Source organism: Neofelis nebulosa, chromosome 11 (genome assembly GCF_028018385.1).
Source record: "Neofelis nebulosa isolate mNeoNeb1 chromosome 11, mNeoNeb1.pri, whole genome shotgun sequence".
In the NCBI taxonomy this organism is placed as follows: domain Eukaryota; kingdom Metazoa; phylum Chordata; class Mammalia; order Carnivora; family Felidae; genus Neofelis; species Neofelis nebulosa.
In genome coordinates, this window is record NC_080792.1 from 28,348,048 (window position 1) to 28,367,058 (window position 19,011).

General features: G+C 41.0%; 1 protein-coding gene across 2 annotated transcripts in view; it reads left to right on the forward strand.

Moving 5' to 3' along the window:
- Positions 1-19,011, forward strand: part of EPG5 (ectopic P-granules 5 autophagy tethering factor) — a 133,060-nt gene that overhangs the window by 3,049 nt on the left and 111,000 nt on the right. For both annotated transcript variants that reach the window (XM_058692218.1, XM_058692217.1), the window contains exons 2-9: positions 7,811-8,755; positions 9,996-10,233; positions 11,958-12,094; positions 12,975-13,082; positions 13,996-14,069; positions 15,987-16,092; positions 18,120-18,234; positions 18,611-18,761. In XM_058692218.1, coding sequence (XP_058548201.1) covers positions 7,811-8,755; positions 9,996-10,233; positions 11,958-12,094; positions 12,975-13,082; positions 13,996-14,069; positions 15,987-16,092; positions 18,120-18,234; positions 18,611-18,761 — 1,874 coding nt within the window. The remainder of the gene's footprint in view (positions 1-7,810; positions 8,756-9,995; positions 10,234-11,957; positions 12,095-12,974; positions 13,083-13,995; positions 14,070-15,986; positions 16,093-18,119; positions 18,235-18,610; positions 18,762-19,011) is intronic.

Consider the following 19,011-nt stretch of genomic DNA (forward strand, 5'->3'; position numbering starts at 1 on the left):
CTACAGATGCAGTGTATTATAGTCCTGGAATGTATATGAACATTAGTTAAATTCTGAATGCCAACAACTCATTAACAGTAACAATGTATGGTGATTGCTAAAGATAGACGGAGATGTGGCCCAGAAAGCTGATCACAGAAACAGAAAGACCTTTAAACTGCCATCCCCTATTGCTCTTGCCTGGATGATTTCTACCTCTTAGTCCCTCCTTCCCATGAGTAGTTACAGGAGTGAAGGTAGGGGATGCACGATATATTATTTAGTTCCTTTTGTGCCTCCTAAGATCTATTCATTTGTTGAGCAAACACTCACTGGTCACCTAGAAACTGTTAAGGGTACTTGGGAAATAACAGGAAAATCAAAGAACCTGGCCTTAAGGCAGTTTACATTTTCAAGGGAGAAGACAAACAAACCAATAATTCCCCTAAAAAATAATTAAAATATGTGATATGTTAGGAGGTGATAAGTGTTAGGAAAACAGAAAAAGAACAGGGTACAGAGTTGAGGAGTACTGGTGAGAGATAAAGATGGGTTGCAATTTTCCAAGGTGACATTTAAGTAAAGACAGAAAGAGACGAGGGAGTTAGCCACATGGATTTTGGGGGAGAAGTGTTCCAGGCTAATGCCCTAAAGGAGACCTGTCTGGTTTGCCCCAAGAACTGCAGGGAGGCATTCTGGATAGGATAGAGTGAGGGAGGGGAGGGTGGTGGAATGAAGTCAGAAAGGTAACACAGGGCCAGGTCATGCAGGGCTGTGTCAGCCATTGTAGCAACTTCTACTCCGAGTGAAATATGTAAGCGCCAGAGGGTTTTGAGCAGAGGAGTGATACCATCTGAGTTATGCTTTAAAGGAGCACTGTGCTTGCAGTGTTGAGAATGGATTGTAAAGGAGCAACAGTAGAAGCAGAGAGACCCTCTAAGCGACTGTTGCAATAATCTAGGCGACAGGTGACAGTGGCTTGGACCAGACTTGTATAGCAAAGGTGGTAAGAAGTGTTTGAAGTCTGGGAGTTTCTGCAAATAGAGCCAAGAGGATTTGGTGATGGTTTAGATGTGGTATGTGGGAGAAAACAGTCAAGGATGACTGAGATGGAGGAGGTGGTGGGTGGAATAGGTTTGGGGGCTGATCAAGGGTTCAGTTTTGAATATGCTAATTTAGAAGCGAGTGTCTGCTAGACATCCAAATGGAGATGTAGAGTAGGGTTGGGTATGGGAATCTAGAGCTTGGGAAAGAGCTCCAGGCTCGAGATTAAGATCTGGGAGTCTTTTTAGCCTAGAGATATTTAAAGCCAGAGACTGAATTAGGTCACTTTGGGAATGAGTGTAGTGTGAAAAGGTGATAAGAAAACAACCCAGGGCACCCCAACTTTAAGAGTTTGGGGAGAAGAGGAGGACCCACAAAGGAGTGTGAGAAGCTACCAGTGAGGTATTATGTGTCCCCAGTGCTCTTAACCGAGAATGTAGGGCCCAGAAGCTGGGTGAAGGAAGTGTATAAAGGAGGAGGAAGAGGTCAAGCCTGCAAAATTCTGACACGTGAAGTAAGATTGTTAAGAGCAACAGGAAAGAGGTGGCAGCCAAGAGGAGATGTACTCAAAGCAAAATATAGAGAGACCCCATCATTCCCCCCAAGTCTTTGTACTTGTGCAGCATCCCTGTATACGCGCCACCTCCCCCCCCCCCCCCAAGGAGAGCTGGTAAAATTGCCCCAAGAGCTCTTGATCTGATACAAACCCACATGTCCAAGCCCTTTTTATCTGTTCTGTGCCAGACATTGTGCTAAGTGCTGTGGATACAGACATTATTGATAAACAGACCCTGCCTTTAGAATAATCTCATGGAAGTATTCTGTGAAATGTGTAAAATTGAACCTTCATTATTCATGAAGAAGCAGCTCATTGTTATTTTTATGGAAGGAAAGGAGTCGTAATTATTTTCACTTACTCCAGTTCAGAGAGAAAGAATTGCAAATGAGGAAACTTCCATTTGTTTCCCAGAACTTGAACTCTCATTTTTCTTCTGATTTTACAAAAGTGCTCATTGCTTAAAGAAGTATGTGTGCCTGAGAGTACACACATACACACACACACGCACACACACACAGAAATGTGCAGCAGAAATGAAATACCCTGAATTCCATCTCCTGGAGATAACTGGTAGTGGCAGTTTGTGTGCATTCTTTAGTTTTTTCCCACATGAACACAACATTCCAGAGCATATTTTATTTACTGTGATGTTTGGTTAAGTGTGGTTTTCCATATTAACGACTCTTCCATTTCTGTATAAGTGCTTGATTATTTTTCCTTCTGTGGAATTATTTTAAAATTTGTTCTCTATCCATATGTAATTTATGTGGAGATCAAAAATAAGGAAATACGGATTCCTAATCTCCTGGCCAATTTTAGTTGTAAGAAACTTGTCTTTTGTTTAAAATAAAATGGTATGAATTTTTGCACACATAACTTGATACACATGGAGCCCTATTTAGATTTTATTTTGTGATCTGTAATGATTATTATATGTACAGTATGTTCTCCTTTATCTTTATCTCTAGTTAACTCAAGTAGGCAAAGTAATTGGAAGCTGCCTTTTTTATTTTTAAGTGAGATTTTGTATTTTTAGTGTAAGAATAGATTCATATTTTGGTCTAAAAGTTGTGTTTCCTCTGAATTCATTGGATAATCCCTCTGCTTTCTGAGAGGCATATAAAAATAAACTGAGTGTGCCAGAATACATGGTAAATATTTTCTAGATAATTGAATAATGTCTTTATCTAAAGTTCTTTATTCTAGTACCTAAGACAGAGCTCAGCGCACAGTTGGTACTCAGTAAACCCTTACAGTCCTCCAATCCATCACGAGTGTCTCAAGAAACATTTATTGAACACTGCTGAAAATCAGGGGCAGATCAGATCCAAAAACATAAGATATAGTCCCTGGCCTTGAGATACTTGTGGTTTACGTGGAGGGAGACAGAACATAAAGATAAATAAAGATAAGTAACCGTATGTCTAAACCTGTAACCAGGGCCAGATGACAAGTATATATATACACACATATATATATATATATATGTGTGTGTGTATATATATATATATATGTGTATATATATATATATGTGTGTATATATATATATGTGTGTGTATATATATATATGTGTGTATATATATGTGTGTGTATATATATGTGTGTGTATATATATATATGTGTGTGTATATATATGTGTGTGTATATATATATATGTGTGTGTATATATATATATATGTGTATATATATATGTGTGTATATGTGTATATATATATATATATATATATATATATATATATATATATAGCAGGAGTTCAGAGTAAAGCACGCACGGAAGGGTCATTGTAAGAAGATTTTGTCTCGAGGCACGGTCATAACTGAGTCATCAGAAGCGCTGAGTGCCAGAGTTAAGAGTCAGTCTTTCATTAAGTGGAGAGCTGTGGCTGTGTCTGTGGTGTTTAGAGTGGTGTCTTAGGAAGGCCAGTGGTAATGGCATCTGGGATGAATTGGTGGTGGGGCAAAGGCTGGAGGCTTGGAGACCATTCAGGACCTGTTCCCCTTTTCCGTGCTTTGGAAAAGTGACATAAGCCACAGAGCCACCACTGCTCCTGAGGCCTTGGCTTCGGTGATGATTTCAGCAAATTCCCTCTCCCTCCACATTCACACCCTAGAGGTCCTGCCCTGGTCTTGGGATTTGTGAGGGAACGGTATCAGGCCTTTGCCATCAGCCCAAACAGTTGTCCGTCCTTCCCTCCAGGTAGCTTCCTTGGTCTGGATGGTCCATTTGAATCAAAGCACCAGCTTCTCTGTCCTGCCTCCGCTCCCTCCTTAGGCCAACTCCAGGCTAATTCCTCTTTGGACCTAACTTCCCTAACCTGTACAGGTGGAATTTTTTGATTCCACTTTTGAACGCCAGAGAAGCACTGACTTCCACCCCAGGGGAAATAAAAGCCTAAACAAAGTCTTATGTGTTCTTCCCAGAGAGGCTAGGAAGTTTTTAAAAAATTCAGTTGATTCTCTAGCCATATTATCTGTTGCTAGAGCTGCTGGGAGTGGGCAGGCGAATTTGGGAGTAGCAGTTGGAGACTTCATTTTGTTAGTGAAGGGGAAGAATTTGAAATTACAAGGGCAATTCTGGAGTGAGGAGAGAGAGCAGTGAGGTGAGGTTGGAGTAGAGTGAGATGGGACATGGGGAGGTTCAAAATTGCCTGAGGGACAGGCTGGGGAGGAAGCCTCTGGATGCCTGTGTGTTGGAGGAGGTGTGGTTGCTTGCCTTGCCCTTGATCATATGGCTCATCTTGTGGCTGCTTCTAACTCCCTGTCTTCCAGTTGGCATTTAACACCCCTTGAGGTCTCTTCCGGCTTAAGGAAAGAGAAATAAAAATCTTCTGTGTTTTACATTCCAGTCTCTACTTCCTTACTTCTCATTCATTTGTCGGCTCACTAAATTTTAAAAATCGCTCATCTTTGTTTTTAATAGCTTTATTGAGATGTAATTCACATACTATACAGTTCATCTATTTACAGTGTACGTCAGTGGTTTTCAGTATGATTATAAGGTTGTGCAGCCATCACCACTGTTAGGAACTGTTCTCCATAGTGGCTGCATCACGGTACAGTCCTGCCAGCAGTGTATGAAGGTTCTAATTTCTCTACATCCTTGCTGTCACTTATTATCTTACTTTAAATAGTTATCCCAGGGGATGTGACGTGGTGTCGAGGGATTTTGATTTGCTTTTCTCTAATGGCTCATGATGTTAGCATCTTTCTGTGTGCCATTTGTATATCTTCTTTGGAGAAGTGTCTGTTCAAATCCTTTGCCCATTTTTAAATTGGATTATTCATCTTACTGTTAAGTTACAAGTTTTTTTTTTTTTTTTTTAAATTCTGGATATAAGTCCCTTATAAGATAATTGATTTGCAACTATTATCTCCCATTCTGTGGGTTATATTTTCACTTTCTTCATAGTGTCATTTTCAGCACAAATATTTTTGATTTTTATGAAGTCCAGTTTATCTATTTTTCTGTTATTTGTACTTTTGGTGTCATGTGTACCCCAAGGTCATTGAGATTTACTCCTGTGTTTTCTTTTAAGGGTTTTAAAGTTTTAGCCTTTACATTAGGTCTATGATAGTTTTTGAATTAATTTTTGTATATGATGGAAGTTAAGGGCCCAATTTCAGTCTTTGGATATCTTGTTGTTAAGCACCATTCATTGAAGACTACTCATTCCCTGTTATATTGTCTTGGCACCCTTGTTGAAAATCATTTGAGCGTAAATATAAGGCTTTATTTCTGGATTCTCAGTTCTCTTCCATTGATCTATGCTAGAACCACACTGTCTTTATTACTCTAGTTTTGTAGTAGGTGTTGAAGTGGCAAACTGTGAGATCTCCTTTGTTCTTCTTTTTCAGAATTGTTTTGTCTATTCTGGGTCTCTTGCATTTCCTTATGAGCGTAAGATCCAGTTTGTCATTTTATGCAAAAAAGGCAGCTGAAATTTTTATCGAGATTATGTTGAATTTGTGTATCAATTTGAGGAGTATTGCTGTCCTCCATGAACATGGAATGTATTTTCACATATTAAGTCTTTAATTTCTTTCAGTAATGTTTTGCAATTTTCAAAGAGTACAACTCTTGCAAAAGTACAACTTTTGCAATTTAAAAGAGTACAACTTTTACAATTCTTTGGTTAAATTTATCTCCCTGTATTTTATTCTTTGTTCATTATAAATGAAATTATTTTCTTGATTTTACGTTTTGATTGTTCAGCTCACAAAAACTTGGCCTTTCCCCTGACCAGTATACCAGCGTTTCGCTCACTGTAGTAACCAAAGGCCTCCCTCTCTTGATTTTCTCTTTCTGAACTCCCAGTCTGACAAACCTATTTATTATAGAAGCATTCTGAACATCACTGCAGTGTAATTGGACCCACTTTTTCATTTTCTTATAAATACTCGTGCAGCGCTTGCTTGTTATTCGTGATTTTAGGCAGTTGGACAGACTGGTTTGTATGCGTTGTGTGGCTCATATCTGAATCTGATATCCACGGTTCATAGTGTAGGTGAATGTAGTTTTGGAGGGGACACATTGCTTCTTTAATCACCACTTGTAAATGTTTGGTAGCCATATTTATTACCAGCAAGATGACCTCAAATTCCATTTTAAAAACATTTATCTTTTCTTCCTAATATTAGGTACATGTAAACATCTTACATTTTTGGTTATTTACTCACCAACTTTTTTTTTTTTTTTTTTTTTTTTGCTGAACATTTGCTGGACGGCACAATCCAGAATCACTGATAACTTGTGTAACTGTCAGGTTTGTCTTCCTTACAGTTTCACGGTGAAAGGGGAGTATTTGATTCAGTCATTTTTCCAGTTTGTTTGAGTGTAACAATTTTATTTAAGTAATTTTCCTGTAATTTTTTCTTCTTTATCATCATGTTTTCCAATGTGTCTAGTTTGTTAGTGCCTGAAAAAATTTTAAAACCATAATTCATTTTGTTGCATTTTTTAATGGTTAATTTTCTTTTTTTTGTTGTTGTTGTTGTTGTTTGTTTTGTTTTGTTTTTTGGAGTTAATTTTGGACTTCACAGAAAGTTGTAAATATAATACAGAGAGTTCCATATACCCTTCATGCAGCTTTATGTTATCACCTCACATAATCATAAATTCTATGGTCCAGAATGTTTATCACAACCAAGGAATTAATTTTGGTACAATACTATTAACTAAAATATAGAATTTATTTGGATTTCAGCAGTTTTCCTACTAATGTTCTTTTTCTGTTCCAGGGTCCAATCCAGGATCCTACATGGCATTTAGTTGTCCTGTCTCTGTTGTTTCCTCCCATCTCTTGATAGTTCCTCAGTCTTTTCTTTGATGACCGTAACAATTTTGTTGTTTTGTAGACTGTTCCTTAATTTGAGTTTTTATCTGGTGTTTTTTGTGATCATATTGAGGTTATATGTTATCGGAAAGGCTACTGAAGAAGTGATAGGCCTTCTCAGAACATCACATGGGGATGTGCTACTGGTGATGTTATCCTTGATCACAGGTTAAGGTATTAACCTGCCAGAATTCTCCGCTGAACCTTACTATTTCCCCCTATGTAATTACTAAATATTTAGGACATACTGTGATGCTCTGCAGCTGTCTTGTTTCTGCTTACATTTTCACTCACTCTAGCATCCATTAGTAGATCTTGGCTGCGACAGTTATTACCATAGTGTTGTAATGTGAATTTTCTGTTTTTCTCATTTCACCTACATTTATTGATTGGAATTCTTTAAGAAGGAAGTCATTTTTTGTCCATTTACGTTTATTTTATCCCATGGGTTATAATCTAATCCTGTAGTTACTTATTTTATTGCTCAAGGTATTTGACTTTTTCCGTGCTCAAGGTATGGGTTTTCTGTGATTATGTGAAGATGAAGGTAAATCTATTGAGGCCTCAGCTACTTGGAAACTGTTCTGTTTCACTTGACCTCTAGCAGAATGGAGAACAACCTAATTAAAACTTTCCTCCTCTGTCCTCGAATCATAATTTGCTGCTTATTTTGATGTCTTTCTCTTTTGGGATTATACTAGTGAGTCTCCCAAGTTTACTGTAGTCAAAATTGATTAATAGGAAACATGAAACACATTGCTCATGAAGTTTATTTAGGTTCCATTTTCTAAATTATAAAATTTAGATTTTATATACAATTTAAGAATTTCTTATGTTTAAATCATCAATTATTGCTATATTACAAATTAATTCACATTATAAATCTTGTTTTTAGGAGAAGAAAAAATCTGAACCCCTTCAGAGGGAAGAATCTGATGAAGTCTCCCTTCCGAAAACCTCCAGAGAGCTGGAAATTTCTGCTCCAGTTTGTGAATTCAAAGGAGACTGTCTGAAGGTGTTAACTGATTCTCAGCTCCAGAATGCTGCCAGTGGACACAACGAGAGTGAAATGTTTGATGTACCACTCACCTCCTTAACTATAAGCAACGAAGGGTCCCTGACATGGAACACAGAGACCTCAAAGGAAGGGGAGGAGGTCAGAGCCTATGCTGGGGACGATGCCGTGAAGCCGAAGGTCGACGCTGGAGACAGTGCCGGAATCAAAGTAGAAACCCCCAAGAACTTTACAGAAGCAGAGGGAAATACATTGATACAATGTGGACCTTCTGAAAGCCCCTTGCAACCTGATTTTTTTCATACTCAGCAAGAAATGGAAAATTTACAGGTCGGAGAAACTCCGAAAAAGAAAGAAGACAAAAAAGCCTTGGGTCTTTCTCCAGAGGTGCTACAAAATGTTGGCTTGCAGAGTTCTTGTGAAGCCAAAGACATTTTTCAGCCACCTAGAGTGAAAAGACTGTATCCCCAGCTGCCAGCTGAAATTGCTGGAGAAGTACCAGCTTTGGTGGCAGTGAAACCCTCGTTCCGCAGCGAGCGACTGTACCCCGAGCTCCCATCCCAACCAGAACTGGTACCATTTACTAAAGAACAGCTAAAAATCTTTGAGCCTGGTTCGTGGCTGGAAAATGTTGAGTCGTATTTAGAAGAGTTTGACAGCATGGCTCATCAGGACAGGCACGAATTTTATGAGTTGCTATTGAACTACTCCCGATGTAGGAAGCAGCTGCTGCTGGCTGAAGCTGAGCTCCTTGCTCTGACGTCTGATTGCCAAAATGCGAAAAGTCGACTATGGCACTTTAAGGAGGAACAGTTGTCTGTGCAGGTATTTTGACTATTTCAGGAGCCTGGGGGATTTGCAGTGGAGGTGCTCTTCTCATGAGGCCATCCAGGTCTGGAGTATGCTTATACTAACGCTTGACCCTGACCTAGCCCAGAGTAGTACAGTGGAGGAGTCACAAAGTCAGATGCCTGCAGGGGCCAAGCAGGTGACCTAGAGAAGTGAAGTGGGCTGAGCGGGATGGTGGTCACTGGGCTCATGCCCAGTGGTCTGGGCTCATGCCTGGCCCAGCAGGGGCAGCTGCTCTTAATTCCTCGCTGATTGTTGCTTTGAGGCTGTGTGGTCCCGCATTGCCACGTCTTTTCAATTCCTAAGAAGAGCTGGAAATCCGGATTTTTATGGGCGGGATCCTGAAATGTAAATGTTGGCAACAAAACACAGAGTAGAGGACAAGCAAGTCATGTCTCCAGGTCAGATCCAGCCTGTGGACCATTTACTTTGTAGCCTTGGGCATAATGCCAGGAACATCCAATAGGTAGAGAGTGTCAAGGAGAGCATGATCCATGGAATAAGCTTGAGACGTGATGAGGAAACAGGGAAGGCAATCAGATGTGGCTGTATGCAGGCCAAGGTGACCATTAGGAAAGCCATTCCATGGTGGCCTGGGAAGGATGGCAAGGAAGAGAAAGCCACTCTTGGCAAGTTTGGCAGTGAAGGGAAGCCAGAGATGCCAAGGAGAAATAATGTGCTTTTCCCCCATCCTTAATCCTTATTTATTGGGAGACTCGTGTATCTCTCTTTGTAGATAGAAAGGAGTCTGTGGAGAGGGGAACATTTGAAAATACTAAAAAGGAGGATAGAATCAAGAACACAGCTGAAGGTGTTAGTATTGGAAAGGAGAGGAATTTCTTTTGAGCAGAGGGTAGATACAGAGATATTTTGAAGTCCCTTAAAGTTGTGGAGATCTCACATTATCTTCAGTGTTTGCAAAGTAGAAGTTAAGATTATCAATCATGAGAGTCTTAGGGGCAAGTTTTATTATTTTTTTCTGAGGGTTTGTTTTTCTGTCTTGGACCTTGTGATGCTTTACAATTGGCATTCTACTTCTCAGCACCTGATTATATATTTGATTTATTCTTCTCTATGTGGCGGTACTGTCCCCTCACCATGATTTATAAGCTCTTTGAAGGTGGTACTGAGCCAATGCATCATATGCCTGCAGCCTGATTATTTCAAGTGCAAAGAGTTAACTCGTTTCCTATTTTCCCCTTTTGTCCACCGCTAGGGTATCTGTGCAGATCAAGTGAAAGTTTCTGGCTATCATCGCTACCAAAGAGTAGAGATGAATGAAAATGCACTGGGGGAGCTAAAGAAGCTATTTGATGCCAAATCTGAGCACCTCCACCAGACCCTCGCTCTGCATTCGTATACCTCTGTGCTCTCAAAGTTGCAAGTGGAGTCTTACATTTATGCCTTACTCAATAGTTCAGCTGTTCTGAGATCTTTAGCAGTTCAAGGCCGAGGTAGGTGAATAATCAAAGTCTCACTCTTTCTTGTGATCTGCAAGGAAAAAAAGAATTGAGGGGTTGGTTGCATTGTGCCCTAATTGGTATTAGAAGGGAACATTTGTGCTGTTTTACCTTGTCTTTCCCAAAGCAGGATGGAGGTCTGCCTTAGTAACATTTCTTGGGAGCTATGCCAGGTCTCCCTTCCCTGGGGCTGTCAGTCTGTGCTTCTCTGGGAAGCCAGAGAGCTTGCTTTTTATCATTAATGCCCCTTACTGTCCTATTTATGTGCTTCTTAACCAAGTCAAATTCAAATGCAGTTTTTGATTGTAAAACTGATACTCAGCATACTTTTTCATCCTCTGTCTGTTGTACTTTATTTTTGCTTGTCTGGTTTGTTGGGCTGTTTTATATAACTTTCTTCAGAGGATCTATAATGTTCTGCATTTTTCATCATATTTGGGTTTTACAAGACTAGCTTTGATTGTGTCATGTATTAAGTATGAATTAGCTAATTGAATTATGCAATTTTTATTTCTAGGGGAGATATTAGGAATATTTAAAGTAAAAAAAATCCTTCCCCCTCATGGATTTCATAACTAATCTAAGAGCTGGGGTTAGACCAGAGGTCTGCTGCTTTTTAAATAAAAAATAGATTTTGATGAAGTTGGTTTTCCCTTTGTAATACTTCACAACATTAAATACAGTTTTGGATTACATATTTAGCAGAGAGAGTTAAAAAAATTTATTTATTTATTTATTTATTTATTTTAAAAAAAAAATTTTTTTTTTTCAACGCTTTTTATTTATTTTTGGGACAGAGAGAGACAGAGCCTGAACGGGGGAGGGGCAGAGAGAGACGGAGACACAGAATCGGAAACAGGCTCCAGGCTCCGAGCCATCAGCCCAGGGCCTGACGCGGGGCTCGAACTCACGGGCCGTGAGATCGTGACCTGGCTGAAGTCGGACGCTTAACCGACTGCGCCACCCAGGCGCCCCCAAAAAATTTTTTTTAACATTTATTTATTTTTGAGAGAGAGAGACAGAGCATGAGCAGGGGAGGGGTAGAGAGAAAAGGAGACACAGAATCCGAAGCAGTCTCCAGGCTCTGAGCAAGCTGTCAGCACAGAGCCTGATGCGGGGCTCGAACCCATGAACCATGAGATTATGACCTGAGCTGAAGTCAGATACTCAGCCAACTGAGCCACACAGGCACCCCGAAATTCAGATTTTTAAAGAAGTTTCATTTATTTAAGTGATCGTTGCATCTAGCGTGGGGCTCAAACTCACAAACCCAAAATCATGAGTCGCATACTCTTCTGACTGAGCCAGCCAAGTGCCCCAAAATTCAGACATACATATGTATATATATATTTTTTAATTTTTTTAAAGTTTATTTATTATTTATTTTGAAAGAGACAGAGCACAGGCAGGGGAGGGGCAGAGAAAGAAGGGGACAGATATCTGAAACGGGTTCTGTGCTGACAGCAGGGCCCGATGTGGGGCTTGAAGTCACAAATGTGAAATCGTGACCTGAGCCCAAGTCAGACACTTAACCACCTGAGCCACCCACGTGCCCCAAATTGAGATATTTCTGATGCAGTTTTTTCTCCTTTGGATTTTTATCTGAACTAAATATTTTGAGAAGTTATTTATTTATTTATTTATTTATTGAGACACTAAAAATTCTCCCCAAAACACCACTTATATGGGGCTCATTTAATCCTCTTTTTAATTTATAGCTGGGAAACAGACTGAAAGCTTTCCCTCTGATCTGTGTCAACTAAAGGAGTGCATTAGTGTCTTATTCATGTTCACCAGGAGGGTTAATGAAGATACTCAGTTCCATGACGATATTCTTCTCTGGCTGCAGAGATTGGTAAGGAAACAAATAATTGAAGAATTATCTCTTATTATAGTTCTTTTTTTCAACAGCTTCTTCAGCTAATTCATTTAATATGTTAATTAGTGACATTTTCTTTGTTCATGACACATGGAAATAAGTTATACTTACCTAGTGTGTTATTAAGCATGAAGTGTTTTTCTTTCTAATAAAGTTTAAGCCAAATAATCTTGGGGCTTCATCCTTGGGAAGAAATGGAAATGTGGGAAGCATGGTAAAGCAAAAATTAGATACGTATTTAATATAGGCCGCTGCTCTGAAAACTTCCATGTCATTTAGTTTTATCATCTTATGTTTGATGTTGCATTAAAAGATTAAGAGAAAAAAGGTGTCAGGATTTGGGAAACTTAAGAAAGATGTTAAGTGTAGTAGCGAAGGAAGCTTCTTTGTTTAGTGGTTTTCAGGGGGGCCGCCTTGGGTGTTTTTTTAATTTTCATGCTAGAGTTCTTACATATGTGGTAAGATCCCAAGCATACTTACTTGGATTTGAGAATCTGTTACAAACTGAGACTACATTAAACTACTTGGCTTGTATCTATTCATATGTGGCCAGGAACATCGGGAATTTGTATTTTGCCAGATAATAAAAATTGGGTTGCAGGAAAATACGATATTTTGATCGTAGTACTCATGGGTTCATAGGCCTCTGTGTGTCTCTGTGGTAGAAAGTCACCTGTTCATAGTGTATCTTTGGGTATGTACTACATGTATGCTATATGGGTATATATGTGTGTAGTAGATCTCTGGTTATTCTTCTGAAAGATTCATGTATTTCAACATTGGCTAAGTGACTTACTAGACCCTTAGGTACATTTTTCTTCTTAAATAGTGACACTCTATGTTCTTTCCTGTTCAGGTATCGGTGTTACAAAGAGTTGGCTGTCCTGGAGATCACTTCTTCCTTTTAAACCATATTCTTCGATGCCCAGCAGGTGTTAGTAAATGGGCTGTTCCTTTCATCCAGGTATGATGAATGGTTGTCTAATTTTGAGTGGGATGAGAGAGATTTTGTTAAACATTTTTTCCTGAAGAAATTGCTTTTTTTCCCTTAAAAAGGCTATTTAAAAATATTAATATTTAAAATAAAAATTTTAAAATACATCTATATATATATTCGTATATTCATAGGAGTTTTTATGCTGAAACTTCTTGAGCCACCCTAATTGATGAAATTAAGACAGAATTATAAGAGTTCCCTTGTAGTCTGGCTTGGTAGGTTTAGTAGTATTTAATTTTGTAAAGTTTCTGTGCAGGAAGGCTCACTAGGACTTTTTTGGTAATACTCAACACAGCTTTGTAAATTAATCCATCTCAGTTGGTACAGACGAGGTAGACACCTTGAGCATCTCAGTTCTTTAATACTAGCAGAGATCCGCATCTGTGTGATGATCAACTCTCAAATAATCACCTTCAGTGTTGATTACGTGGTTCATGGTTTCCCCTCTCTGTTGCTTGCCTTTGGGTTGTTCTGTTACTCACAGCAACCACTCAGATGGGTAGAAGCCAAGTGCATGCCAAATTCAACTTCTCCACATTACCTTTTCTTCAGTATTTCTGGTGGTGAGAAGTTTGAATCGTTTTGGGTAGAAGGAAGATTTTTTGTTTTGTTCTCTCTTTGGATTAAAACAGCAGCATTGTCCTGCATCCTGTCTGGTTACAGTGGTCGAAGGACAGTGCTTAGCGAGCGCTGCTCTTGGAGGACAGCTGACTTCAGTACTGCCAGGTAGCCCGCCAGCTGTGCTCTGCTCTTGTGGATTCGGCGCGAGTCCATCTTTGTTTTCATAACCGCTCCCTTTGTCAGGATGCTGGTGAACTAAGAACGTGGATACTCGGGTTGTTGGTTTTCTACAGTATGCTTTTTCCTTTTCTGATTTCAGATCAAAGTGTTGAATAACCCGTCAGGGGTCTTTCATTTTATGCAGTCCCTTGCTCTGCTAATGTCGCCTGTCAAGTAAGTGTGGAAGAGCTTTATGAAGTAGAAATTGAAATGCTTCTCTCTACCAAAGGATTGGCTTCCTAAACTGCTCAGATCCAAAGAACTGCTAAGGGAAGAGTCAGCATTCCAGAATTTAATGTTGTGGATTTTCTTTGGGTTGGATACCCTTTGTCCCCAGGTGACCTTATTAACTGCTTATGTATAAACAATTAAGCTTTTTTGGGTGCCCCTTTTTAGTGGGTTTGCCTCTCCTATCATATATGTCATTGTGAAAGGTGCCGTGGGGAGATCGGAAAAATCATCTTTTCCTTAGAAGAAGACATTTAGAGTCAGAGAGGGAAAAACACAAATTGCCAAGCTGCGATTGGCACACTAGCACTGAAGAGGCTGAAGAGAGGAGGGTGGAGCCATGGAAGAAGGTTCTAGGTGCATGAGCTGGATTGCAAGAATGGGGCGGATCTCAGCAGGAGTGAAGGAGCAGGCAGTGCTCTGGCAGTGGGGAGAACAGGCAGTGGCCCCAAGCACAGGTACAGATGGCTGTGCAGAGGACAGGCAGGAGATCAGTGTGGCTGGAGTGAAGGACTGTGTGGGGGATGGTCAGACAGATGAATAACCACGGTGACTTGGATTATAGAAAGGTTTGACATTAAGACAGAGGAATCTAGAATTGATATGGTCTGGGCCTGGCAGCAGTTGAGGACTTTAGAACAAAGGTAAAAGTCGTATCGAGGAAGGTTAGGATTGACTGAAGGCAGAAGAAGATGTGCTTCCGCATAACTGAATTACAGGTGCAGACTTTTGGCTCTCTTGGCTCTGGATCCTAACTCACCATCCGGAGGACACTTAACTGGGGAAAAAGGCACAGTCTGTCTAGGTGACCTTGAACAATGTTACTACCACTTGCTCTCGGTCCTAGAAAGCCCGTCTGCCTCAGAGCCTGAGGTGGGATCATGGTGGTGGGAAAAAGAAGGAGGGATACCTAAGGTCATCTTCCCAGAAAGGGATTGAGTAGCTGGCTAAATAAGGAAATGGTGGGAAAGGGGTGGTTCTGACATAACCCTGTAGATGTCTGAGCCTGACTGACTGTGAGGGCCCTGGTGCTGATAGACTCAAAAGACAAAGGAGAGCCGTTTCATAAGGAGAAATGTCTGAGGTCATTGGGGGCCTACAAGTGACAGATACCAGTGGACATTTGGGGCTTCAGGACTGGAGCTCCTCAGGTTGGAAGGGCAGCAGTGGACCTATAGAGCTGGAAGTCATGGGAGAAAGTTTCTGTAACAGGAGGGAATGGATGAATTTTTCAGGGTCAGGTCAGAGGGGAAGGAACAGGGGGCTGAGAACCGTGTTGTGGTCCAAGAGGAAAAACTTCTCTAGTTACACCTGCTCCTCAGATCTAGCCAACACCTTGTGAAGTCTGGCTGGCAGGAATTCTCTCCAGTTCTGTCTGCCTGGGTACAGGGGGGCTTCTGCAACATGTGGTAGATATGATTTTGACTTAATGTTTTTGCATTAGATGTACTCTTTTGCCCTATACAAGCTTCTGAGTTACCTGCAGATTGTCCTTTTTTTATTCAGTAAAGCATGGTTCCTAAAATCGTGTACCTGGCAACACTTGGCAGGCCTGGCTCGAGTTAAGGTACCGCCACGGTCCGTACGTGTCAAGGTCCCAGGGAGTGTGGGGGCTGTGCCGGCATAACCGCACTCCTGCAGTGACTCGTCATGACTAATTCAGAGTGGTGGAGGTCTCCACCCCCAATTAGTAAGCTTTTAGCTTCCCTGAGTTTTAGCCAGTTCTTATTTCTTGTTTACTACTTTAAGCCATTTGAAGACTGGATGGATGGCTGACTCTTCTCTAGGGTGGGTAGATGATCCAGAGTGTGTGCATGTGGGCTTTCTGCGTTTATGTGATGGATGATTTCCCTTGTCCTTTAGAAATCGAGCAGAGTTCCTGTGCCACATGAAGCCCAGTGAGCCAAAGCCATCCTCCTCGGGGCCTGCATCTGGGACCTGGACACTAGTAGATGAGGGAGGAGAAGAGGTAATTTGTCATGTCTGCATTATTTTGGTTAATCATTTTTAAGCTTCTCTTATGTGCCATGCATTGTTTCAAGCACTTTTCACATAGCATCGCATTGACTTCTCCCAGTAGCCACAGGAGGCAGGTACTGATGGGATCCCCACTTTACAGATGAGAAAACTGAGGCGCAGGGGGTGAAGGATTTTTCCCAGATCATAAGGTCATTAAATGGTGGCACCTCTAGAGCCTGTGTTCTGAACCAGTGTGCTATGTTGACGCCTGTGTGTAGAATATCTTCCTCTTCAGCTGGGAGAATTTGGAACCTGGGAATATTTTCATACTCTATAAAATTTGCATTAGGATTTTCTTTTATGTAGTGACAAGTTTCTGGACTGGGAGCCGGGGCTTACCGAGGTTCTTCCTTTAACTGTTACAAATACTTCTCATCCAGATCTTCTCATTTGAAAAGTAGAAGATAGTTCTTTATTCGTGATGAGGATTGAGTGATCAAAATCTAGTTTCTCAAGATAATACTTGTTGATTTTTCTTTTTGCTGTATACAGGGTTAGTGTATTTGTAAGGGGTTCTCCCTCCAGCTAGTTATCAGCCCTGGTGCTTTTTTATGGTCCACATCCTGATTTGATGTGCTGTCCAGGATGGCCAGGGACCAGATGTACTGAGACTCCTTCTTTTTAAAAGGAGTTGACAGATCACAGCAGACAGTTCTCAGAATGACAGCCATGGCAGGTGTGGGGATCATGTCTGTATTTACCCAAGTGCTCATTCAGGAATGGGAAGCCCCTTCACACTCTTCTTACTCTTTAGACATCTTTGCTAGAGACTGAACAGTCACCTTGAAGAGAGTCTCTCAGGAGCTGGTGCAAATCGGTCTTTTAAAGATTGTGGTGGAACCGTTTTTTTTCCCCCAAGAGTGTTCTCCCCTGAGAGAGAAGTCTTTTCTGTGGTAGGTTTCCTGCATTTACTCCCAGAAACAGATGATGATTGAGGACCCTGCAGTGGTGCCTGGCTGCTGGTTAGCACTCACTGATTGTTGAGTGAATTCCAGAACTGGGGGAGGAGATGAGAGGGTTGAGAGTGCTGTTGGCTCTATAAAGGCTGTGGGGAGGAAGGCACGCCAGATCCGCCACATCAGTGGTTGGTTGACGCTGGCTGCCTATTGCAGCTGCCTTGGCAACTTGAAACTCTTGCCCAGGCCCCTGGCCAGACATCCAAGTGCTTAAAGGCCTCCTTGGTGATTCTAAAATACAGCCAGAGCTGAGAGCTACTGCTAGTAGACCTGAGGCTTGCTTGTTAGCCATTTAGGACCTAGAATGGAGGGGGAAATGAGTGGCGTGGGAAATTACGAATGAATTACATTAGTCCCTTGCTGAAGTTGAGTGAGAATCCTCAGGATCTCTGCATTTTTCACAGCGTTCCCTTTTGAGTGTAGCATATCTTAGGACACAGATCAGCTTGATTTCTAAGTGACTTTCGTGCCGTGTGTCAGACAAGAACCTCAAAGGCTTCGTCTGTGGAATCGCTACATATGACCTGTTACTCTCTCCTGCTCTGGCAGCACCGCCTGACAACGGAGCCTCAGTTATCTATGGCAGATACAGAAATTGCTTCGCTGTAAGGCAGTTAAGTACTACAGTAGGCCTTGATTTGGGGGCAGGAGACCTGTAGCTAAAATAACTGGGACTCAGTATGTGGCTCTTTAATTGATGCTGTCAAAGCAGTGAGCTTTATAGTAAGATTCTCTACTCTAGAAGAACTTTTTTTGTTTAAATCTTCTTTGGGATGGAGATTTTGTGAGAGCAGTTTCGGCCACTGAAGGACGGACGTGACCCAGATGCACATAAAATTGTGCTTGCAATTTCGGGGGGTTTACAGCCCATCTGTGGAACTGATGCTGGGAGGGGAAGTCCATGAAGACACATGGTCCATGATGTACCACTCATGCCTGTGATAATTTAGCTCCTGTTGACTCTAGAGCACGGTGCGTTCTCATCAAATCAGCTGACGTGATTGTGCATCTTTTCCCTTAGGATGAAGACCCTGAGACCAGTTGGCTGCTTCTTAATGAAGATGACTTGGTTATCCTTTTATCACAGTTTCCATTTCATGAGCTCTTTCAACATCTTCTTGGGTTTAAAGCAAAAGGTAGACTGATTTCTTTTGTCCTGTGTAAAATGTGGTTCCTGATTCAGGTTCCCCTGTGCCTGGCCGTACTGAACAGAGTTGGTTGCATCAGACCTCAGTGAGATTTCCTTCCTTTCTCTGGTGCTTGTGATTTCCCACTTAGTGCTGAAATGCACAGAGGTCACCTAGCTTGCACATTGCCCAGCTTTCATAAATTGTTTTCATTTTGCACTTTGTCCCAGGTTTCCCATCTCCTGTTCACAGAGGAGCCAGAGCAACGGAGATTGTTATTTTTTCTGCCTTGGCTTAGTTTCCTCATTGAGGTATTTACGGTCGTATCCTTCAGTGTTTTTTCATAGCATTTATAATTTTTTCCTTTTTTGTGATTAACTTCTAGGTGATTATTTACCTGAAACAACAAGACCTCAAGAGATAATGAAAATGTTTGCGTTTGTTAACTCACTAGTGGAACTTCTGGCTGTGGGGTTAGAAACGTTCAATAGAGCGCGCTATAGGCAGTTTGTGAAGCGGATTGGTTACATGATCAGGTAATACTGCCGTCGGTACATCTGTTTCTATTTGCTTTCGCCTTGGTCAGATGTAGATACTGCGAAATTGGGATGATGGACATTTTCGTGTACGCTTCACATCTGACTGATCGTAAAAGTAAGAATTTTTTTTTCACCACCTAGCAGGTGGGAATTCTGTAAATGCTTCCAGTCAGGATATTTGGTTAATTAACTCAGATTTAACTGGTTTGCTAGGTAATTGTCCTTAGAGTCAAGATCCTCAAAGCAG